General features: G+C 27.1%; 3 protein-coding genes across 4 annotated transcripts; 1 reads left to right on the forward strand and 2 right to left on the reverse strand.

Annotated features, from left to right (window-relative positions):
- Window positions 1-1,993: 1,993 nt before the first annotated feature.
- Window positions 1,994-4,838, reverse strand: LOC123272488. Its single transcript, XM_044739334.1, has 2 exons — window positions 4,483-4,838; window positions 1,994-4,019 (listed from the first exon to the last, which is right to left on the reverse strand). The coding sequence occupies exons 1-2, from the start codon at window positions 4,634-4,636 to the stop codon at window positions 2,011-2,013; spliced, it is 2,163 nt and encodes a 720-aa protein (XP_044595269.1). The 5' UTR covers window positions 4,637-4,838; the 3' UTR covers window positions 1,994-2,010.
- Window positions 4,839-9,616: 4,778 nt separating this feature from the next.
- Window positions 9,617-14,580, forward strand: LOC123272507 (gustatory and pheromone receptor 32a-like). 2 transcript variants are annotated; one of them, XM_044739363.1, is made up of 9 exons: window positions 9,617-10,001; window positions 10,130-10,276; window positions 10,870-10,979; window positions 11,044-11,176; window positions 11,428-11,731; window positions 12,223-12,876; window positions 13,806-13,871; window positions 14,039-14,128; window positions 14,506-14,580. In XM_044739363.1, the coding sequence occupies exons 4-9, from the start codon at window positions 11,121-11,123 to the stop codon at window positions 14,554-14,556; spliced, it is 1,221 nt and encodes a 406-aa protein (XP_044595298.1). In that variant the 5' UTR covers window positions 9,617-10,001; window positions 10,130-10,276; window positions 10,870-10,979; window positions 11,044-11,120; the 3' UTR covers window positions 14,557-14,580. The 2 variants fall into 2 exon arrangements, 1 of the variants encoding a protein (XP_044595298.1); XR_006511090.1 differs by lacking the exon at window positions 14,506-14,580 and having other exon boundaries at window positions 13,732-13,871; window positions 14,039-14,115.
- Window positions 14,581-18,571: 3,991 nt separating this feature from the next.
- LOC123272483 lies at window positions 18,572-23,851 on the reverse strand. The gene is made up of 3 exons (XM_044739323.1): window positions 23,568-23,851; window positions 20,994-21,860; window positions 18,572-20,219 (listed from the first exon to the last, which is right to left on the reverse strand). Exons 1-3 carry the CDS (start codon window positions 23,625-23,627, stop codon window positions 18,612-18,614), a joined length of 2,535 nt encoding a protein of 844 aa, XP_044595258.1. The 5' UTR covers window positions 23,628-23,851; the 3' UTR covers window positions 18,572-18,611.
- Window positions 23,852-25,420: the final 1,569 nt, after the last annotated feature.

Here is a 25,420-nt window from a genome sequence, read left to right on the forward strand (position 1 = left end):
ATTTTATGTTATTTAATCATTGGATCTTAAAAATAAACAAAAGATTTTTTTTATCTAGTGCTTAATTATTAAATAAATAATAAATCTAGTTTTTAAACATAAAAATTAAATTTCAATTTATAAATTCAATTCTTGCCTCTACAGAATAGAGAAGACGTTGAAACGAATAATTTTATTTAATTAAGAAGAAAAAACGGATTATTAAATAAAATTTTTCAATAATAATTATCAAAAATTTTTATTTTATTAAAAATAGTCCTATTAAATTTTTATATGAATCTTAATTATAAAAAATGAAACGTAATTTTTTTTTTTACAAAAAAATATTATTTATTCCATCAATTTTATGTTATTTAATCTTTGGATCTTAAAATAAACAAAGTATTTTTTTTTATCTATTGATTAATTATTAAATAAATAGATTTTTCACGGAAAGTCGACGAGTGAGGTATATAGTCACAATAAACTACTTAATAGTACGCTTAGTATTCAAACTTTAATTATTATTTTAACAAATTTAATATTATAACAGTCTACCGTGAAAATTAATTCCCAATTAAAAGGAATCAAAAAGAAAATTAATATTTATTTTTTAAAATAACAAGTTGTGGAAAATGATGTTTAATCATATTGTTCTGATCGTCATCAGCCTTGCCGTCGCTTACTTTGCTATTGGAGAATCCGCGGGCATAAATTCAAAGATTGCGCCGATTCATGAAGTAGAACCTCAATTTTCCCCGATAGTCAAACGAAGCTCAACATTGAGTGAAAGATCTTGTGGTAAAACGATGCCATGTGGGTGGTTAGTTTATCGTATGGCTGGAGGTCAAAAATAATTAACAAGCTTTTTATTGGGCAGTTGCAAATGTGACGACGGACTTGGCTGCGTTTTCGGAAAAGAAAAATTGTCTACTTCAGCTTATCTTTACTATTGTACAAATACAACTTCTACGGACCGATTGGCACCCGATCATGATATTTCAAAACCAGACGAGGAATTGTACAGCCTTTACAGCTACGTACCCCGAAAATAAATATTTAAGGATTAATTGAAGAATCAACCCGTAGAGCTTTTTTTTAATTCAAAAGTAATAGCACGTTTTATATGAAAAAAGAATTCAGTTTTTCTTAATTATGATTTTAGTCTAGAATATATTTGACTAAAAATGACAAATATTGTTTTAATATGACTATTTCTTCTTAAAATAATGTTGAATTTTAAGTTGGAGAGTTTAAGACTGATTTTATAGTTTTATTAATAATTTATAATACTAATAATTTTTTTTTTTTTTTTGATACTATGGACTGTGATTTAATTTATTTAAAATCATAAGATTAAGAAAATGTTAATTAAAATGTCAGTTTAATTAAGTGTATTAAAAATAATATAAAACTTGGTAATCTTAATTGTATTTTGTTAGAAAGAAATAATTGCTTGGAATAATAATAAAAAAAATTATTAAATAAATAATAAATGTACTTTTTAAACATAAGAGATGATTTAAAATTTAAAATTTAATTTTTGTCTCTACAGAATAGAGAAGACGTTGAAACAAATAATTTTGTTTAATTAAGAAGAAAAAACAGATTATTAAATAAAATTTTTCAATAATAATTATTAAAATTTTTTTTTTTAAATAAAATATAAATAAAAATAAACTATTTTACTTTTTATTAAAAGTAGTCCTATTAAAGTTTTATATGAATCTTAATTATAAAAAATGAAACGCGTAATTTTTCACAAAAAATACGGTTTATTCCATTAATTTTATATTATTTAATCTTTGGATCTCAAAAATAAACAAAGTATTTTTTAAATCCATTGTTTAATTATTAAATAAATAATAAATGTACTTTTTAAATTTTTTTATCTCTACAGAATAGAGAAGACATTGAAACTTATAATTTTGTTTAATTAAGAAGAAAAAAGCAGATTATTAAATAAAATTTTTCAATAATAATTATCAAAAGCTTCAATTTTTTAAATAATAAAAAATAAATAAAAGTAAACTACTTTTTAACCCCAAACTGACCTTGACTATCAGTCACCGTAAAGATAGATCTTTTCTCCACTTCAATATTATCTGTAGCATCAGTCGGTTCCATAGCACCGGTCTGAAGATTCACCGGGTAATCATAAGAATCATAGCAATGGTTGTGACCAAACACCGGTTGGTGCTGATAACAATCAGACCAATGGGCTTCATATTTCATTTTTTTCTCAGACGGTTCATTAATACAAGCACAGTTTTCACTAACTGTAGCAGGATTATGAATACAATCTTCATTAGAACGAAGTCTCTTAGAATTATCATTTCCATCGCCAGCTCCGTCATTATCTCTGTCCATAAATATATCAACCCTCGGGCTCTTGATCACGATTGGCGTTAACTGATGAATCTTGCCATTAAAGTCTTCACCGCCTGAATAGAGCCGCTGAAGCGCGTAAGACTCTTCAAGGCCCTGCTTGCTGGTGCTTGGCACCGGCGAGCTGGGATAAACCATTTGTCCCAATCTTTCTGAGTCATATCCATAGCGATCGTACTTTTGATCCAGATTTGTGTACGAATTACTTTGATTGTACGGGTAAAAAAATTTGTCTTGATAATTAGGACAAGAAGAATATGAATTCTTGTATTCATTACATTCATTTGTAACATTTGTGGACCTCTTATCAATGTTAGAATTAAAAATATCAATTGGAGAGCTTCTAGAAGTATTTTCCACGGAATTATCTTCGTCTCTTTGATCAGAACCCGCTGATCTATCAGAAGCTAAGTTTATTACCGGCTTATCGGAACCAACTGACTTCCAATCAATAGATTGTTGAGTTTCTTCCGCATAGTCATCTTCTTTAGCAAGTGGTTGAATATTTTCATGAATATCTTCAACTTTGACAGGAAAGCTGCGGTTAGCATTAGAAAAATCCATCGGCTCGCAAGAATTTCCATCAACAGAATCATCACTAGGTCTTTTAAGACTCCCATCTAAATCCTCGGAGCTCATAGAGTCCTCAATAAAATTAGACTTGCTTATTAAACTTCCGTCTTGGCTGAATGACTTGCGAAGTTCGTTGTCGACATTAATCCTCTCTACTAACCCCCCGTTGTAATTACCGTCTCTTGCTTCGTTGAGGCAGTCGTCAAAGGTGACAAACTTCTCGAAGCTCACGCCTATTTTTAAAGTGTGCCATTGTGGACACTGCATATTTAAATACCAATCATCATTGCGAAATTTAGTACGTTGGAAGTTAACTACTATCAATTCCGGAGGGATTTTCTTCCAGGCTTCGACTAAACAGTTTATAATTTCTTCAGGCTCCCAAAAATCCTTAGTTGGCTCTTGGCACAGTCCTTGGACGTAATTGGATCTGTAGTGCATTTTAATAAAATGACTAACATCTCGTCTGAGAGGCCGAAGATTGCTAGGAAATTTGTTTGGTAAGTAAACTGGCTGAATGTGTGTCAACTGAGCGAAATTTACGGCATTAATGTGACTTCTGTTTAATACTAGAATTATTTTGCGATTTATCTCGGCCATTTTGGTGTTCATTGTCATCAGCCAGCCTGCGAGCATTCCGTCGTTTATGCGGCTGTAATTGTCGCATTGATAAACGCAATCTTGACTCGGGGTTTCGATTTTGTAGCGGCCGGAAATTATCGGAGGCATTTTTTCAGTTCCCGAAGCGTTTACGGCTAGTAAAATTGTCACTATGTTCATCGCGGGTGGGCGTAGGGCTTTAGTGTTTAGATTTTCTTCGTTAAAGTCAACCGATGAACCGGTATCATTCATATCGCGCGCTGGGTTCTGATACTGATCGCACGGCTTGAAATCGGTGTACATAACAAGCTCGTCTAGGAAAAATTGATCTTCATATTGATAATTAGAAAGATAAGGGCGCATTATTTCTATCCATTCAATAAAATTATCAAACTCTGGACCACAACACTCAGTTAATGATGGGGAAAATTTGTAACGCTTCAAAAATTGGGTTAACCAAGATCCCCCGCATTTGTATCCTGCGCAAGCAATTTTAATAACATTAAAGTTAGATGAAAATTAAGTTAGCCGACATTTAAAAATTTTTAGAATTTTTTTTTATTGAAAAAATGATTAAAAAAAAATTTTTTTTTAATTTTCACTTGTAAAACACTTTAAAAACTGTAAGTGCAATTTTTGAAAAATATTTTTTTGTTCTAATTTAATTATTAAAAAAAAAATCAAAAAATTAAAATCGTCGACTAACTTTATTATTCTTAAAGTTAGCAGTCACTTAATCATTTTTTAATTTTTTTTTAACAAATAGATTTTTTACAAAATTGCATTATTTATTCTTTAAAATTTCTACATTTCAATTTTTTGCCATAATTTATTTGTTAAAAAAATTCTTAAAATTATCAAATATCTGCTAAATTAATTCTCATGCAATTTTATTATCATTATTATTAAATAATATTAAAATAGTTAAAATTATCAACAAACCTTCAACATTATAATACTCGACAAATTCAAGTGCTGCTTTTTTCAACATTTCTCTGGTTAGAGGTTTATTTGTCGCATGTCTTATACAAAGCCACTGGAGAAGTGATTCCTTCATTGTCTGGGCTGCTTTACTTTTTGACATTAATCTTGACATGGTGATTATTATTTTATTTTTAATTGTGCGCGGTAATGGTAGTAATAATAATGATAGTTATTATTATTACTGAAATTATTAACCGAAACTAAACATGAGACAGTTGAATAATAACTCGACGGCGGCTAGTTGTGATAAACAGTGAAGTTGTCGTTTGTACGTTGCTCGCTCGGTTTTTGTGCGGGTTAAAAAAAAAAGAAAGAGAAGAAAGAACAAAGAAACCGCGCATTATGTTACTTACCAGCTGAGTCGTTACGTCAAGGATTGGACCACCATGGTAAAGAAAATTAAAAAATGATTTACAAAAGTATTCCAGGGGTAAAAAAAATTAATTTTTCAAACCAGAGCTTTTTATGAAAATTAATTTAGCAAATATTTGATAATTTAAAAAAATTTTTTAACAAATAAATTATGACCCGAAAAAAAAATTATTAAAAAAATTGACATGTAGAAATTGAAAAAAATTAAAAATGCAATTTTTTGAAAATAAATTTTCGGAACAAATTTTTTTGTTAAATAAAATTAAAAAATTGTCAAGTGACGGCTAATTTTAATGTCATGAGTTTTTTAAGAATTTTTATAGACTTTTACAACAAATAAATTACTACTAAGAAAACATTTTTTTTTTATTTCAACAATAATTTTTTGACACTTCTACAAGTGGAATTTTTTAGAAAATTTTTTTTCATAATAGGTTATTTGTTGAAAGAAATCCTAGAAATCATCATATGTCAGCTAACTTCAAGATCGTAGTTTTTTTATATTAAAAAAACGAAAGCCAAAAAAAAAATTTTAAAGTTATAAGTGCGAATTTTTCAGAATAATTTTTTTTTTTTTTTTTATAATCATTGATTTATTATAAAAATTTAAAGAATTGTTAGATATTTGTTAATTTTAATTTAATGTTTTGTTACAGTTAATAATTTTTTTCTAGATATAGGAAGCTGAATGAATATGATTTAAATAAAAATTTTCTATTTTAAAACCAATAAAAAGCTGAAAATAAATATAAATATAAGTTTTAAGAGACTAATGAAATAACTATATAAATTTAAATGTACTCCCAGTAGGAATGAAACTATGAGTCCGATGAAACTTCTCAATTGTCGATTTACGAGTGGAACGTGATAAAAGTTTATTTGTTGTCACCCAATAAGTTACAGTGACTATTCAGTCAACCGACGTCCCCAAAGGTCATGACTCTAGGTATATCCAGCTTATACATTTAGAGGTCAAAGGAGAGAAAGGTACATGTAAAAAATCACCTAAACTTAATAGCTCCGGAACTGGCAACTCCGCAGGCTATCAAAATCTCACCTAAAGCTGTTTATCCGGTGCTCGAAAAAAGGATACAAAAAATTATCAGGCTTATATAATGCTTTTTACCGAGGAAAAAAATTTATGGAAAAATGGTAATATTTCACCTCCGACATTTGAATTTTGTTAATAAAAATATATTTAGAATGGTTTAGATTTCGGTGTAAAATTTTATATCTGGAATAGGAAAAATTGTTGGTGAGAAATGGGGCCAACAGAGACAAAATACTCCGTCGAGTGGTGTATATTTCTCAGTTTTATTTTCTTATTTATTATTTTGTATTTTTCTTAAACTTGTGACCGCATAAATGTTTCATCACTTGCAGTACAAGTCCCACGACGAGGATTAATGAGCTAGAAAAGTGGTGCACATCAGTACCTACTGTCTTCCTTGCTCGGAACCACATAAACCAATTTTCTATGGAGAATAATTTATCGCCAAAGTAACTGCCTATTTGAATAAATAAATATTTAAAGTTTCAACGATTTTTAAATTACCTCGAGTGTTTTATTATCAAGGATAAAGACAAGCTTAAATTATTTCATGCCTGAGCAAACTACTGCTACAAAAGTCTACTGATTTTTTCCTTTTCTTGAGAAAAAATTGTTTAGTCGATAGTAACAAATTATTTAAATCTTATTGCTCATACTTTGTACTTTAAAATTTTTCTCAATAATTAAATGTCATCGCCAGTTCATTTAATACGACAAATTAACATTCAATTCATCTCTGATAATTGTACAACTCTCAATATGATGATGACGATATTACGTAATATTAAAATTGAACAACAAAAGGAATTGTCATACAATTATGCAATAATTTCAAAATCAAGTGAGTAACTCTTGTTTGATCTTCATTGTAGTTTTATTGATTATTTAAATTAATATTATCAATATTTAATTAATAATTGCTTAAAAATTTTTTTCAGTATACAAATTATTGTTTTAATTTTCATTGTAGTTTTACTGATTATTTAATTAATACTAGCAAGCTTGCAGTCACTATGTGACTGCCGTGACTTGTGAACTATAAATAAATAAAATTTTGCTTTATTAAATAATGAATTTTGTTAAATTGCACTGTAAGTTTTTAACTATTGACGTTTTTAAAGATATAAGCTCATCCTGATGTTATACTCATCAAGAACTTTCATTTGAGTACCCACATGAATTTTTTGATATATTTTTCATATATACATATATTTTAAAGATATAAGCTCACCCCGATGTTACACTCATCAAGAGCTTTCATTTGAGTACCCACATGCATTTTTTATATATTTTTCATGTATACATATATATAATATATATAAAATATATGAAAAATTGATGTGGGTACTCAAATGAAAAGTTTTGATGAGTGTAACATCGGGATGAGCTTATATTTTTAAAAATGTCAATAGTTCACAAGATACAACAAGATACAAGGTCATTTCTTAATTATGTATCTAGAGATAGAGCATTTTCGAATCATAAATTGACTATAAGTGAGAATGATATGAAACCTTGAAAAGGCACAACTTCAGATTAAGATTTTTTCTAACCATACCAAATTTAACCATAAAAACCCATTTTATCATATAAATACACTGGCCAAAAAATTTTGCTTATTCTCTTAATAATATAGATTATAAATATTTAATAAATAAATGCTTAGAAAATTAAAATTAAAAATTTTTTTCAGTATACAAACTATTGTTTAATTTTAATTGTAATTTTACTAATTATTTAAATTAATATTATCAATATTTAATAAATTATTCCTTAAAAAATTAAAATTAAAAATTTTTTCCGTATAAAACTGGATTAATTTTTCAAAGTTAAATTTTTTACCAACTACTCTAATTGTCAATTGTTCAAGTTTTTTTTTTTTACGAAATAACTTAAACATAGATTAAATACTTTTTGGTAACATATTTTTCCAGCAAAAGTTCAAAGCGCAATAAAAATCTCATTTTTCGCTTGCATATTTCTGCAATCGCATATATACAGCGCATAAGTTGTCATTCACGTTCCATTCGTTTAAATAGAAAAACGTAGCTTACAAGTTTCGGTTGAAAAATTTTTTCGATTAAAAATGAGATTACTTTTTTCAAATAAACTAAAGTTACATTTTCATAAACTTCAATAGCCATATGACTTTTAAAGGGGAAAAAAGTTTATTATGAAAAATGGTTTAAATAATTTATTTATAAGCGAGGGAATTTGTTCATTGCTGAAGATGTTGAAGGAGCAACTATTTTTTTTTACATTCTTATTCTTCCCTAGTACATCAGTATAGGCCAAAATGGAAAGAGCAAAGTGCCAGGATAAAAGACATTTGCATGCATTAAATTTCCCAACATAGACTCAATATATATTCTCATCTACATTTTCAAAAGATTGAATAACTTTTTTACGTATTTTTTGAATAAAATTCAAACTTCATCAGTGGTATAACATATTAATTAATATTTATTATATTATAAATTTAAAAATCATGTATATTTACATTTTAATAATATCCGGAGTTTTTAATTACAAAAAATTTGTTTTACCCTTTGATAATATATATTTACTGTTCATATTTAACTATTTGCATAAAATAAATTATCAATATATTAAAAGAAAATTAAAGTATCGAAGTAAATAGAGCTGAACAAACAAAAAGTCCAATTTAATTATAATTAATAAATAAACAAGAGGCAAAATATTAAACCAACGAGCGTTGTTAATTTTATTATTTTTATTGATCTAGCTCTTCAATAACAGTTTATTCATATATGTCATACTTTATTTCATTTATTTGTTATTTATACTTCTCTAATTATACTAATTTATTATGAAAATTAAGTTAGCCGACATCTAAAAACTTTAAGAATTTTTTTTCATTGAAAAAATTATTGCAAAAAAATTTTTTTTAAATTTAATTTATAAAAAACTTTAAAAACTGTAAGTGCAATTTTTAAAAAATATTCTTTTGTTCTAATTTAATTATTGAAAAAAAATTGAAAATGTCGGCTAACTTTAGTATTATTAATTTATTTATGACACTAAAGTTAGCAGACGTCTAAAAATTTTTGATTTTTATTTTTTAATTAAATTACAACTAAAAAGATATTTCTAAAAAATTGCACATATAGTTTTTCAAGTTTTTTACATGTGAAAATTTTTTTTTAATTGTTTAATTGAAATTTTTTCAATAAAAAATTTCTAAAGATTTTGAAATGTCAGCTAACTTCATTTTCAATATTAATAAAGTTAGCCGTCGTTTTTAATTTTTTGATTTGTTTTAATAATTAAATTAGAACAAAAAAAAAATTTTTTTTTAAATTGCACGTGTAGTTTTTTAAATTTTTTAAAAATGAATTTTTTTTTTAATTTTTTGTAATTATTTTTTCAATAAAAAAATTTTATGATATTATAGCCGATATTCAACAATTTTTGATTTATTTTTATCAATTAAATTAAGACTAAAATAATATTTTAAAAAAATTGCACGTGTAATTTTTCAAACTTTCTGCATGTAAAATTTTTCTTTTAATTTTTTTTTAAAATAATTTTTCAATAAAACAAATTATAAAAAGTTTTTAGATGTCAGCTAATTTAATTTTCATAAAATTTTTGAATATCGGCTAACTTAATTTTCATATTTATTTCTTATTTAATTTAACTTTTAAAGTATTCACATACCGACGGAATTATCAAGTTGAAAGCGCCGTGTCGAGGGATTTTCTCAGTTTACTTTTTCCATTCACGTGTCAACTATTATCACAGTCTACTCTTGTTTAATAATTCATCAGTTCGCGACGTAGAGTAATATTTAGTAGCACGTGTGCGCGCGTGCAACCGCGAACGACACGCAAACCTTTATGTGCTTAACTTGCAATTCTCTTTTATCTCATCAGAAGACATCCACATGTCGCTCTAAAAAATACAAATAAGAGAATGAAGCTTGAAGGAATGAAGGTAAATAAAAGCCAAAGTTAATGGAAGAAGAAAAATAAAAAATAAAAATAAACAAATACCAGAAGCCAGGAATTTTGTCGCTGTTACGCTTTCTTTGGTAAGTATTTTTCATTGTAAATAAAATTGAATTTTAAAACTCAATACTGCGTATGTTGAGCTTATAAAAGTTATAAAGTTAATATTGTTAATAAAAATATCATTTTTTTTTCTTGTTTACTTTTTTAGTGATCCTTGGATATTATTAGAAATTTTATAGCTTCTCAATCTTTTGAGGAGATATTTATGGTCACAAGCATAAAAGAAAATCTATATTCGATTGAATCTCTGGTTCTTATTTAATACGATGTCGTTTATTCAATGGCAGATTCTTTTGTATGTACTATCTTGCTTATTTTCTTATTATCATTATTAATATTATTATTATTCGTTTTTTTTACCTATAAATTTTTGTTTTAGCTTCTTTGATTAAATCTTTAAGAGCGAATTTTATTTGAGAAAAAAAAACTTCATTAGCTTTTTAATTTTATCTTCAGTTCATAAAATATCAATTTAGCGATTGATTATTCATTATATTTTCATTAAATTAGTACTTATATATAAATTGAAGTATCGAGAGTAATAAAATAGTTTTCATATTTTAAACATAAATAATTTTTTCTTTGATGGTTGGAAATTTTTGAAGTACGATTTTATATTATGATAAAATTAATTAAATTTTGGATTTATTATATCAAAATATAAAATAAAAATAAATAAAGTATGAGTAACATTACATTATTATTATTATTATTATTATTATTATTATTATTATTGTGAATAATTAATTTGTTTTATTGAACGGTATCATCTATAATTTAAATGAATAAATAATCCAATAATTGCATGCACTTGACAAAGTATAACATCATAATTTGCGATTACACTTGAACTACTTGTCGTAATCACCTTTATTTGTTTGCTTACAGCATATTTATTCAGTGTTTTTTTTTCTCTCCAATCAATATCAAGCATCAGCGAAGTGCTTTAATAACTAACGACTTTACAGGAATCCATTTCTTCGCTCTTTTTTACCTAGGTAAAATTTAATTAATTCAAGTGCATACATTATGTAATAATAAACTTGTTTGCTCACTTTTTAGATATTTGAATCAGATTATACCATATTTATGTGCAATAGAATGCTTACAACCCGCAAATAAATTATTGATCAAATAATATGGCTATCGCTCACAAAATCAAACACGGGAACAGAATGTTGAGTCAAGTTCACAGGTAAAAAATAGTTATACAATTGTAAAAATTAAGTTAGCCGACATCTAAAAATTTTTAGAATTTTTTTTTATCGAAAAAATGATTACAAAATAATAAAAAAAAAATTTTATTTGTAAAAAACTTGATAAACTGTAAGTGCAATTTTTTAAAAATATTTTTTAGTTCTAATTTGATAATAAAAAAAATTAAAAACGTAGGCTAACTTTAGTGTTATGTTATCATTTATTTATTTATAAATTCGTTGATTGCAGACAAACAGGAAGACCATTAACGCAGCGCATATTGTCCCATATACGTCGTGCAAAAGAAAACGAATATCGTGGCTCAAATTCGCCTCTCTACAAGTCAATATGTCCACTAATTTACGCGACTCGCGTGTTTGGACTAGCGCCGTATGAATTTGAGAATAATAAACTCGTCCCATCAAATTCTTACTTGAGTTTTGCATTTTTTTGGTTCTGTGTCTACACCTACGTCATCTGGCGTTACGTTGACGGCGTTTTGGATCCCAAAACAAATATGAAGACAACTCTTTATCATACGCAATTCGTTAAAGTATGAAATAAAAGTATGATATTAAAGTTAGCCGACATTAAACAATTTTTGATTTTTTTTATTAATTAAATTAAGAGTAAAATAATATTTTTAAAAAATTGCACGCTTAATTTTTCAAACTTGCTGCATGTGAAATTTTTTCTTTTAATTTTTTTTTAAATAATTTTTCAATAAAACAAATTATAAAAATTTTTGAGATGTCGGCTAATTTAATTTTCATAATAAAAGTAATGAAAATTAAATTAGACGGCATCTAAAAATTTTTAGAATTTTTTTTTATTGAAAAAATTATTATAAAAAAATAAAAAAAAAATTTCACTTGTAAAAAACTTGAAAAACTGAAAGTGCAATTTGTTAAAAAATATTTTTTTGTTCTAATTTAATTATTGAAGAAAAATCAAAAAATTAAAAACGTCGGCTAACTTTTGTATTATATAAAAGTAATTTAGAATGATAGTTAATAATAAAATTTATTTTTTCTTTATTTTTAGACTATGGGTAATTACTTGGTAGCAATAACGGACTTAATAGTTTGCATAAGTACACGAAAAGAAATAAGTTGGATTTGGAATAAAATCGAAGACTACGACCAAGCAATGCGAGATCTAGGATACGCGAGAAATGAAAAAGAAACTCGGGTGGTGGTTTGGTTTATAATCGGATTCAACATCGTAATTTGGGGAGTAATAAACAATCTAGGAATGGCTGCATTTAACGAGAGTTTTTTTTATAACGTGACATACATGATGGTGTACGTAGGAGTTGCTGTTGCAGTAACTAAATTCTCGGGACTTGTATTGATACTCGGCCAGCGATTCAAACAGTTGAATGAAATCATCAAGAGTCGTGTTTACAAATCGCGGTGGGTACACGTTGACCCCATTATCGATGACAAACTCGTGGATTGTCTTCACAGCGAGCTTACTGCTGTTGGAATGAAGCTCAACAATGCCTACAAATGGTCGTTGATACTTTGGTTGGGGAATTTGAGCTTTCACAGTGTTTCTTCTTCTTATTTCGTTATTGATTGGTTAATGGATGGGAACTTTCGTCTGAATCTTATTAATTGTCTTCTTGGTTGGTTCGTAGCTATGGTTTCTCAAATTTTTTTACTAAATTACTCTTGCCACTACACGTCTAGCGAGGTAAGCAATTTATCTTTGATTAAAAAAAAAAAAAAATAATAATTTCCGAGTGTTTTAAAAATTGAGCATCACTAAAATTTTTACCGCTTAAATTACTCCGTGATAAAAAATTGAGTTATAAAATTATCCTCATTTTTGCAGTACTTTTTTCTCAATGTCAGGAGCTTTAAAATTTTTTTTCTTCCGTAATTTTATTTTATTCCGCCCTTAAACGATAAACTTGAATTTTCTCATCATCAAGGCTCGAAGTAAAAGATAAATAAAAAGTAATCGGCTCTGATTGCTGTCCTTGCTTAGTCTCCCGCATAATGGACCCATGACTTATAAAAGTACATACATACATACATACAAATGTTGAAATATAAAAAGTCGATGTAATTATTGATTTAAAGGGAAGAAGAGAAAATTGATAATAGTAAAAGTTTTTTAAGTAATTAATAACAATCAATATAAATATAAAAATTTAAACAATTTCAAATAGTTTTATGACATTAAAGTTAACAGTTTAAAAAATTGCATTTATAATTTTTTAAAATTTCTACGTCAATTTTTTTTCTCAATTATTTTTACCATAATTTATTTGTTAAAAAAATTCTAAGAATTAATAAATACTGAAATTAAAAAAAAATTAATAATTATTATTTAATGTTTTATAAATTTACATGCTAGCTTCATTTTTTGTCAAATAAAATTAATAAAATTTTTTTATCTCTTGGAAATGTTACAAAATTAGCTTTATTTATTTATTTATTTTTTTTTTTTTAATAAAATAGAAAATTACCAATCTATTAAAAAAATGAAAATTTACTGCCAGGAAAATTTTATTATTTGCTTAAACTTTTATTACTTCCCTAGCAAATGGTATGCTGATTAATCTGGCTCAGGATTGTTCTCAGCGGGATATTTAACTATGCAATTTTCTTACCCAGGCAAACTGCATGAGCTACATAATGCTAGGATGGAAACGTTGGCTCTACACCCACGATAGCAAGATGGTAAGCATCGATGGTATCTTATAAATACATAACTTATACTTATTTTAATTAAATTGAATTAAAAAAAAATTTTTATCTGCATTTTTTCAAAGTGTTATGCCGTATAATTTATAAGAATTATATTTAATGTAGTAATTTTCTATTTTCTGGGTGAAATGCACACATAGGAAGTGGAAACTTCTCTTCACCTGGTGAATCGTCAGCTACATTTCTCTGCAGATGGATTCTTTTATGTTAATCTACCTCTGTTTCATTCGGTAAGTTATTTCGCTGTAATTCAACAGAATAATTAAATTTTGAAATTTTAATACGCTTAAAATAAATTAGTATTGCTGGGAATGTTGAATATTAAATTATCTGCGATGCACAGCTTTTATAAACCGTATTGTAATGCAATAAAAAAGCATGTTTTGTAGGAAAATAATTGGTAGATTCACTGGAATTTTCTTTGGGCTTTGTTTGTATTCGAATCACGGCACGCGGATTAAAGTACTTGGGAGTCGAGAAGAGCTTTCTTGGGGAAAATAAAAGTAAATAAACACGCTCTGTTAGTTAAATACTTGGTATTAAGAAACAAAAAATAACTTCATTTTTCTTTTATAATTATTATTAATAATGTATTCTAATTTTGCAGATAACGGCTGTGTTAGCGACCTACTTATTTATTCTTCTTCAATTTGATTAAGCAAATAATAAGCGAGTTTTTTTTAATTTATAAGCAAAAAATAGTTTCATATTTCTAACTAAATGATGTTATGAAGACAATTTTTTTTTCTTATTCTTAAATAACATTTTTGCCATGCAATAGAGAATTATTAGAGCAAAAAGACAGTAGGGTTAAATGAGAAAAAATATTTCTTGTCGTTTGTGTTGAAAATAAAAATTCTTGAGAGTTTGTTTTAAAAAAAGTTAATTTTTCATTTCATCTCATTTTTCCCCCCTGGCTTTTTTGCTCATAGTTTGACTAATTAACACGAAGGAGGCACTCTTATTATAAAATTATATTTTTGTAAAAAGTTTTATTTAATTTTCACCAATTTATTATTAATAACTTAAAGTACCAAATTTTTTTTTCTTCTCTTAAATTTTGTAAAAACATTGTAAATTTTTTTCATATTTAAAACTTAATTTTTATTAAGAACAAAAATTAAATGTGTAACTTAAAAAACTTCAGTATCGTAGTTTTTTTATATGTTTAAAAAACAAAAGCCAAAAAAAAATTAAAGAAATTGTATAGAATATTTTTTCAATAATTTTAGATTAGTAGTTTAAAAAATGGCACTGAATTTAATAGACATCTAACAATTTTTTAAAATTTTATAACAATTAAATCGTAATGAAAAAAATTTAGCAAAAAAACTCTGTATCATGCTAAAAAAATTAACAAGTGATCGCATGTTGGTTGAATTCAGTTTAATTATACCTAAAGTCTGTTGACGTTTCAAGTTTTTTTTTCTTCTTCATTAATTAAATTAGAACTAAAAAAATATTTTTTTTAAATAACCCTTATAGTTTTTTTAATTTTCTACGTATCAAATTATAAAATTTACACGCTAATTATAAAATTATATTTTTGTAAAAAGTTTTATTAATTTATTATTAATAATTTAAAGTAGTACCAAATATTTTTTTCTTAAATTTTTTTCATACTTAAAACTTAATTTTTTTTAAGAAAAAAAATAAACTGTATAACTTAAAAAAACTCTTATTTATAATTAAAAAAATTTTCTAAGAAGAAAAATAAATAACACGTTGGTCTGGAGGAAAAAAAAAAAAAAATAATTCCAGATGTAAATCGAGATTGGATATTTTTCTGAACATAAATATATCCAAAAGCACGTAGCATAAAATAAGGGTGTAAAAGCTTTTATACATATAATAAGAGGTCCGTCACGACAATCGTGAGAACTGGCACCTGTAGAGCCGAGAGATGAGATGTTTGTTTTCAGTTATCTGAAAAATAAAATAAGGAATGAAAAGGGTATAAAAGTGTATACGGTTAAAGGTGAAAGTAGCAGGGCAGCATGATCGAGCAATGGTGCGTCCATTTTCCACGCCATCACCCTGGAAAATTGTCTTTTTTCTCTCTATCGCCTTTATGTATTAAAACATACCTCGTATATTTACTATTGAGGCTAATACGTGACTCTGAACTGCATACAAATCAACAGAATACTTTGTTTCTTATGTGTCGTGAATTCGCAACATATTTTTTATCCTATTTAAATTTATCTGTAAAAAGAAAATAAAAACTAAAGGTATGTTATTTTATTTAACGACTCTCTAAATCAATAATCGAGTTGGCTAAATTTTATTTTTATTTTTCAGAAGAAACAACTAGAACGAATTGGAAGTTAATAAAAGAGTAATGAGTTGAATAACGCTAACAATACGCTTTAATGATAGGTCTAACCACTACACTAGGTTTTATTTAATTAATTGACGCTTCTACATCGATGTGATTAGTCTTTATGGGTTTCTCCCAAAGCCCGCTCATTATTTCTTCTTGAAACTTTCTTAAATCATCAAAATTTATTTTATTTGTCTCTACTTTGCCCTTTTTTATCGCGATCTCTGTAAAAAAATTCAGCCTTTATTTTTTTTTGTTATTAAAATAATCTATTAATTGAATTTATAAAGTCTAATCTATATTATTAAGAGAATAATCCGATAGTCAATTTATTATGACAAGTATTTAAGCTGCATTCGAAAATTCTCTATCTCTAGATACATAATTAAGAAATGACCTTGTATCTCGTTAACTATTGACATTTTTAAAGATATAAGCTCACCCCGATGTTACACTTATCGAGACCTTTCATTTGAGTACCCACATCAATTTTTCATATATTTTATATATTTATATATACTATATATATGTATATATGAAAAATATATGAAAAATGCATGTGGGTACTCAAATGAAAGCTCTTGATAAGTGTAACATCGGGATGAGCTTATATTTTTAAAAATGTCAATAGTTGAGAAATGACCTTGTTTCCTGTGAAATATTGACATTTTGGATGATATAAGCACATCCTGATGTTACATTTATCGGGACCTTTCATTTGAGTACCCACATCGATTTTTCATATATTTTATATATTTATATATATTATATATATGTATATATGAAAAATATATCAAAAATGCATGTGGGTACTCAAATGAAAGTTCTTGATGAGTATAACGTCGGAATGAGCTTATATCTTTAAAAATGTCAATAATTGAGAAATGACCTTGTATTTTGTGAACTATTGACATTTTTAAAGACATAAGCTCATCCCGATGTTACACTCATTGAGACCTTTCATTTGAGTACCCACATTAAATTTTCATATATTTTATGTATTATATATATGAAAAATATATGAAAAATGCATGTGGGTACTCAAATGAAAGCTCTTAATGAGTGTAACATCAGGATGAGCTTATATCTTATAAAACGTCAATATTTAAGAAAGTACAGTGCAATTTAACAAAAGCCATTATTTAATAAAGCAAAATTTTAATTTTTTATAGTTCACACAGTAGTCACATAGTGACTGCAAGGTTGTTAATTTTATTTAATTAAATTCTGTGATATACGATGCGGTAATAAGCAATTTTATTCCTGATATATTAATGTATAGAAGCATGTATGTAAAGATATGAAATATCTGAGCCGCTAGATATTAAATCATGATACATATGCTCTTAATATTTGCGACAAAGTAAACATAAATTATAGAGTCGTAAAAAATTACCAAAGGGGTGAAAATTGGAGCTTAAATTTATAAGTAAAAAAATAGAAATATATTTAAGTATAACAATTTATTTAGATTTTTTATTTTAACATTCCTTTAAATTAGAAAAAAAATTATTTCTCTGAAATAATTTAATGTAAAATAATTTTTTTTTTATCACCTGTTTCTTAAATAAAAAATCTTAAATTAATTACAATTATTAATACTTATTGCTAATAATTAAGGCACAAGTTTACCGGTATAAAATAATTCAAGATCTCATAGAAATATTTAAATATGAAAAAATTCAACAGACTTGAAATTATTCATTTATATATTTACAAGTAAGAATAATTTAATCTCAAAAGAAAATTCTATCATTTTATTGATAGCTCAGAGGATTATTCTTCATACCAAAAACTTGTTCCTTAATTTCTAAACAGTCGATCAGATATATATAAATTTTCTAAACATAATTCGATTTTATATTTACAAAAATACTGTTTAATTAATACTAAAATTAATTAATTATCTCTTAAGAGTGCCTATCATCTTATTGATAGCTCCAAGAGTATTAAACCGACTGCATAAAATACTTTTATCCTCTAAAACAAATTAAAAGATAAAAATAAATAAATAAATAAATATATTACAAAGCAACTCAATAAATCTAAAAAAAAATCCAAGTAATTAACCCTAGACTGGTCAACCAACGTATGAGCGTGACGTCGCGTTCAATTATATTTTTTTTTAATTTTTTAATTACATAATATTAATTTAATTTTAATTTTTTTTTAATACATCTTCAATATTTACTAAAATTATTCAAAAAAATTTGACTGATCCTTGAACATTTAAGAATATATTAATAATTTTTTTAAACATCTTCAAAAACATTAAATTGGTAAAAAAAATTTCTTAAAAAAATTCACGGGGCTTTCCTCATCGCTTGACCAGAGTCGTTAGGTCGCGTTTGTTGACCAGTCTAGGGTTAAAATAAAAAAATCGAATTATCCTATCGACTATTTTTAAGACTATTAACCAAATAAGGCGCGCGGAGTTGACTCGCTTCGTCTTGCGCCATCGAACTGAGAATCTGTTGACTCAATAAAACTTTAGGTCTTAATAAATTAATACTCGCTTCTTCCGAATTTTGTTGGACAAAATAGTTATCAGTCGCTGTGATTGAACTTGAATCAAAGCTCTCGGTGCGTCTCTTTACAGACAACGCTTCTTCGTAAATACTAGACTTGGGTCTTCCTGGCTCGTTAGACCTGGGAACGTCGTAGATCATATTATTATAATCATAATCAGGCATCGAGGATCGGTGAGCTTCACTCTGCATAACAGAGAAAATTTGAGGCTCGGATTGAGACCAATCATTCTTTAGATTGTAGGTAGAGTTGCTGTTGTTGCTGGACAGAAACTCCCAGATGGGTGATGGAAGTTCAAGTTCAGGAGGAGAAATCCCCTCGTCAAATGATTTATAAGAATCGTCCAGGTCCTGTTTTACCAGGCTGTTTTGTCGAGATTTTGACTTTGGAGAGCTTGACGGTGATTTGAAATATTTTGAAGAAATGAGCGGAGTTTTGAAAGTTGCTGAAGAAGTAATAGAAGATGTCGAGCTGTTAATTAAGTCCTTTGATTTTTTGGAGGCTTTTGGTGGGTTTGATGTGACAGATCTCATGTTGTTTTCCTTCAATTTTCTCTTGATGTCTGTGAAAATATTCTTGGCCCGGGCGGGGAACAATGGACCCAGTGATACTCGCACTTCATCTCTATCTAGTTCTTTAAATAGTATTTTATTTTTATCAAACAATTTATCATCCACTATCATGTTATTTTCCTCTGATGGAAGCCCGAACCATTTCTGGATATGATCTTCCGAGGGTTGCTGGAAGCTCGATAAATTCGAGTGTTGCTTTGGAACTTTAGTCGAGCCTTGAGAAGAAAGTGAAGAAGATGACGATGATGATTTTTCAACGTATCCCGAGTCCCGTTGTGATGATTTAGTTTCGGCGTTGCTCTTGTTCAGGTTGCAGAAAAATTTACTTCCCTTCATTGGATTCTTCTTTCCAGTCAACAAAGTAAGAAGTTTCTTGAATGAATTCTTACGCGGTAGCTTCTGATTTGTTACTGGGATCCACTCTATCTCAGTATCGTCGTCAAATTCAATTGGAGTTTTTAATTTAGCGGCAACTATTTTTGGAGCGCTGGGCATTTGGTTGAATGAATCTGATCTTGCTGGAGGCTCTGAGGCTCTTTTTCTTCGCAGAACTATTTCGGTGTCCATGTAAATTGGTATGCTGTCCTGAATTTGGATTTTCTGTTGAGGTTGAGGTTGTGGTTCAGGTTTTGACTCTAATTCAGGATTTGGGTCAGGGTCAGGCTTGAATCGAGGTTGTACTCCAGTTTTTAATTCCATGTCGAGATTGTCATTGTCTTCGAGAATAAATGTATCGTCCAGACAGCGGTTTATCGGCTTCTGCTGGTGGTTTTTGATGGAAGAAATTGTTTTTTCACCACTCTTTCCTGAGATAAATGTTTCGTTGAACGATTTTTGAGTTGAAGAGTTCTTTGAATCCTTGGAACTGTTATGGCGGGATTTAAATTCAGGAAAACTCTGAAAATTGAAAGAAATTGATTATTTAATTAGAAAAATTAAAAAAATAAAAGTTTGATAAAAATTGTCATGTTTTTTTTATGGTTATTAAATTTTAGAAAAAATTAATTCCAAAAATGAAGCTGAAGTGATTTTGAAATAATACTAAAGTTAGCCGACGTTTTTAATTTTTTATATTTTTTAAAAATTGCACTTGTAGTTTTTCAAGATTTTTACAAATGAAAATTTTTTTTTTATTATTTTGTAATAAATTTGTCAATAAAAAAAAATTCGAAAAATTTTTAGATGGCTAACTTAATTTTCATGATTTTCAAATGAAATTTACAAAATTTTTAACAAATTATACTTATAAATTTTGAATTTTCTCTTGGCAAAATCAAAAAGTTGAAAAAAAAAAAAAAAAAAAAAACTTAAAAATTCAAATATTTTTTTTTTCAAGTTAACTCTTGAAAGTAAATAATAAAAATTCTTACTTCATAGCAAAAGAAATAAAGAAAAGTTATAAAATTAAGATATATTGAGATAAAAACGGACTATAAAAATCTTCCGTTTTAATAATTTGAAAATTTTTATTAAATAAATAAAAAAAAATGAAAACAGTAATTTTGATCAATAATATTAATAAATTTCAAAAACAGTCTCATAAAATTTCTAATATTTATGAAATTAATTTATTAAAATAAAGTAATTGCTGTCTACTATCTTGAGTTTCATAACAACATAAAGAAAAAGTTTCAAAATAAAAATGATTATGCAATAAAAGAAGAAATGTACCTTAGATGTTTGTGCAGAATACTTGTGCTCTAATGCAGCAACCATTTTCTTGACAAATTTACCAGCCCCAACAGGTGAGACATTATCCTTCTTCCGGGGAGACGAATAACCCATTTCAAAATCCAGGATTATTTTATCCAAGTCTTGAACGGAGCTTACTGGAGTAATTAGCGTATTAACTGGAGGTTCATGCTGTGCAGGTGAATCTACAGGTATTTTTGGACTACTTTGAAATTGTAGAGGGTATTGATGAGCGTACTCGCAACCTGTGTTTGCTGGTGGCGCGGGGTTTTGGCACTGGTAAAGATTTTGGTGAGCGCTCCAATAACTCGAAGTCATTCCAGGACTTTGAGTACCTGCATACTGGTGATCGTAAGAAGAGTGTAAAGTGTTTTGATCATTTGAATTTGGTGACGATCTCAGAGCACTTTGCTGTTGAAGACACGGTGAATTATGCTGGTAGACTGGACTTGGCGATTGGACCATAGAATTTTGGTACTGATCCCATAATCCGTAATGCTGATAATTGGAATTCAGTGACGCTAAGCTATTATATTCTCCGGCATAATAACCTGTACTTGACGGAGACATTTGAATTTTTTGGGCCTGATTATACTGTCCCGCATGATAACCTGGGCTCGATGGCATCACTGGTGTGTTTTGACGCTGCAGGCACTGAGATTGACAGTAACTCATACTTAGTGACGATACTGGCGAGTATTGGAGCTGAGTCTGACATTTTGGTGACTGCCAACAAGCCGGGCTTGGAGGCGGTGTTGCAGGTAATGGCGGCGTTGAGTACAATGTTCTCATCCACTCTGCTTGTGGTTTTGTTGGGGTAAAATATTTTGACTCGTTGTATGGCATCTGATGAAAGAGAAAATTAATAATTTAAATAATTTAAACAATGAAAATTAATTTTAATAATTAATTAATTAATTTTTAATTTTTAATTAATAATTTTAAGAATTTTGGTGATTAATTATTGCAAAAAAATTTACATGTAAAAATCTATGACACTGAAATTAGCAAACACTTAACAAAATACACTAGGTCTATAAAATTATTTTTAAAAAATTGCATTTATAATTTTTTAGAGCTAAAGATGGAATTTTTTAAATAAATTTTTCTTGTTATAATTTATTTGTTTGAAAATTTTTTTAATTATTATTATAGTTTATGAAATTTTATAATAAATTATTAAATATTAAAAAAATTGAATGGATAATTTCATATTAATTGAGTCTTTCCATTAATAGTTTTACATAAGAAGATTTAAATAAATTATGGAAATAAGACATTGAAAATTATTGATAAAAAATTTGTAAAGAACTGAAATTGATAGACGATAATTTATTTATTTATTTTTTTTTTTATAAGTTAGGCCCAAAAAATTATTTTAAAAAAATTGCATTTATAATGTTTCAGAGTTTTTAAAGCTAGAATTTTAGAAATAAATTTTTTTTGCCAAAATTAATTTATTTTAATAATTCAAAAAACTCTTACAATTTTGGTATCATTGAAACTAATAATTATAAGTGGTGAAATTCAATAAAGTAAATTATAAAATATTAAGAAAATTTTTTTTATACTCTAAAAAAAATTGTGCATAAAAAAATGTTATGAAATTTCAGATATTAAAAAGTTATCGATAAAAAAAAAAGATAAAGTATTGAAATAAATAATTTGATCTTAGAAAATGATACCCAAGTTATCTGACATTTAAAATCTTGAGTTTTTTTAAACAGTAATTTACAAAACAAAAGAGAATATTTAAAAATGCATTTTTAATTTTACGAATATTTAATTTCTTCATATAAAACTATTGAGCCAGACCGTGTCTAATGGTTTAAGCCTAAGTGAATGGATTTTTAAGTGACAGATAATGACAGTATATATCCTAATGACCTGGGTTAAAATTTTTCGTTAAGGATAGTAGTTTTTGGCTGGATGTGTACTGAAGAAAAAAAACCCAAAAGTCTTAAAGTCTTTGCTAACTTCAGGATTATTTACGAAAAAAAAAAATTAATAAAAAATTTTTAAATAATATTAATTAAAAAAAAAAAAAGAAAGTATTTGGACAAATTAATGTTTATAAATAAACATTATATTTAATAAAATATTTAGAAAAGAGTACTAATAAAGAATAATTCAAATTTTGATTTTATTTACAAGTAATTAAATATTAAAATAAAATTTACAAAATATTAGAATAAAATTATATTAGAGAAATAGCTTCATTTGATTGATAGGAGTATACATTAATATATGTAGCAGAATATAAAGAAATATAAACGGACTAATAAAATTCTCCGTTTTGAAAATTGAAACCAATAAAAAATTTGATTTATAAACTAAAAAATAATAAAAAGTTAACGAAACATTTTATTTGATAATTTATTTTATAAAAATGAATAAAAATTCAAGAAGTGAAAAAACCACGTGTTTTTATCCACCATAATTAATTATTCAAAATAATGAATAATTTTTATAAATAAACCACAAGCAATTAAATAATTAACCACCACAAATTAATAATAAATAAAAAACAATAATAAAATGTTAAATAAATACCTCTTTATTTCGAAAAATATTGTAGTGCGCGTAACCATTGATCCGTGGGGATGAAATCATTTTAAATCCAATGAAACAAATTCAATTAAATCCAACACAGATCGGTGTGAATAAAGTGAAATAAAGTTCAAAGTGAACAATTAACAATAATCAAAATTAATTAAATAAAACACTTTTGCTTTGTTGCACTGCAATATTTTGAATTACTTTATTCACTTAGAATGGAGCGTTGGTGTGCAACTATACTCCAGCAATATCAAATAGAATGTGAGGACACGTTTTACCTGAGTTTCCCTGTCCGTAATTTCCCCCTCACTTTTTTGGGAATGGGAGGGGCGCATCCGCTTGACCGAACGTCGCAAAATTTTGGCCGATGTTATACGAATGAGCGGTAGAAGCTCCCACTTAAGACCCGAAAGTACTCAGGTAATATGGAGGTAGAGTGGAGTGGAGCGGTATGAAGAAAAGGGGAAGAAAGGGACTGAACTGTAAGGTAAGTTTAAAATTTTCCTCTGTACATACTATTTGAAATAAAATTTTACCTAGGTATTTTTGCGCTCAATGAGTATCTAGCGACCGTACTATAGTTTCTTGAGTGTAAAACTCAACTACCAAAAGTTGAGTTCTCTTCTTAATGAAGAGTAAAGCGAACATACCTGATAGCTTTGTCCTTTTGCAAATACATGGGGGCTAGACAAGGGCCTCATGCTGGGGTATAGGCATCAAACTAATCTCCGACTGTCGCAGTATCGTCTGTAATAAAATAGTTTTAAGTAAATGCTCGTCTGTTTCTGGACATTTATAATGATAATCATAAATCGTTAATACAGTGAGCACTTTTAAACTCAGGTAACAAATTTTAATATTTATGCATTTATAATGAACTTCTAAGTAGACTGAAGTGTAATGCATGTATATTACTTTTCTTGCATATTTTTAAAGAAAAATAAAAATTTTTACTACAAATTTTACGTTATAAAAAAAAATAAATTTAGCAGATATTAAATAATTTTTTTTAACAAATAAATTATGGCAAAAATAAATTGAAAAATGGAATTTTTTAAAAACAATTTTTTGGAAAAAATTTTTTTGTTAAAAAAAAATTAAAAAATAGTCAAGACTTCTAACTTTGTCATTTTTTTCCATCGGAATAAATCATACGATTTTTATTGACTCGTAAATATTTAAAAGTGATACATATCGCCGGTTGTTCAGACGTGGAATTTATTTTTTCAATAAAAAGTTTTATGTTACGTTTTTTATCAGCTTACCTTTTATTTAATAAAATATAAATTGTATGATATATTTCTTTTTTGTTGTTTACTATTTTTTTATTGTAATTTAGTATGTATATAAATGAAATTTATTTGTAAGTAATAGTAATTTGAATAAATGGGATGTATACAAATGTATTTAGTGAGTAGAACATCGAATTTCATGCATGCGGCCAATTAGATTGATAAAATTCAAATATGTAAATACTGATTGGAATTTTCAGTTATTTCCCGGTAGAGTGTTATGTGTTCGGAAACAAGCACCAGAAAACAGAGAAAAGAGAGCAGAGAGCAGGGGGTGAGGATGACGGGTGTACCTGTGAATATCGGTATTCCCTTCGTTAATCCGTAACCAAACGAACCGTACGGTAGATCTATTAAATCGTATCTTGTTACCACAGGTAATAAATTTTGCAGCAATAAAATTTTTAACTCCATAGCTTGCTGGCAAAACTAGCTATTGTAATAATTGTTCTCTATAAAGATTGTACTGTAAATTTATTTTGAGTTTCAGTTATTTTCCACTGGGTTAGTAATATATCACTCTGCATTTGTAGATATACTAGAGTTTACTCTCTG

This window comes from Cotesia glomerata, linkage group LG10 (assembly GCF_020080835.1).
Source record: "Cotesia glomerata isolate CgM1 linkage group LG10, MPM_Cglom_v2.3, whole genome shotgun sequence".
In the NCBI taxonomy this organism is placed as follows: Eukaryota; Metazoa; Arthropoda; class Insecta; order Hymenoptera; family Braconidae; genus Cotesia; species Cotesia glomerata.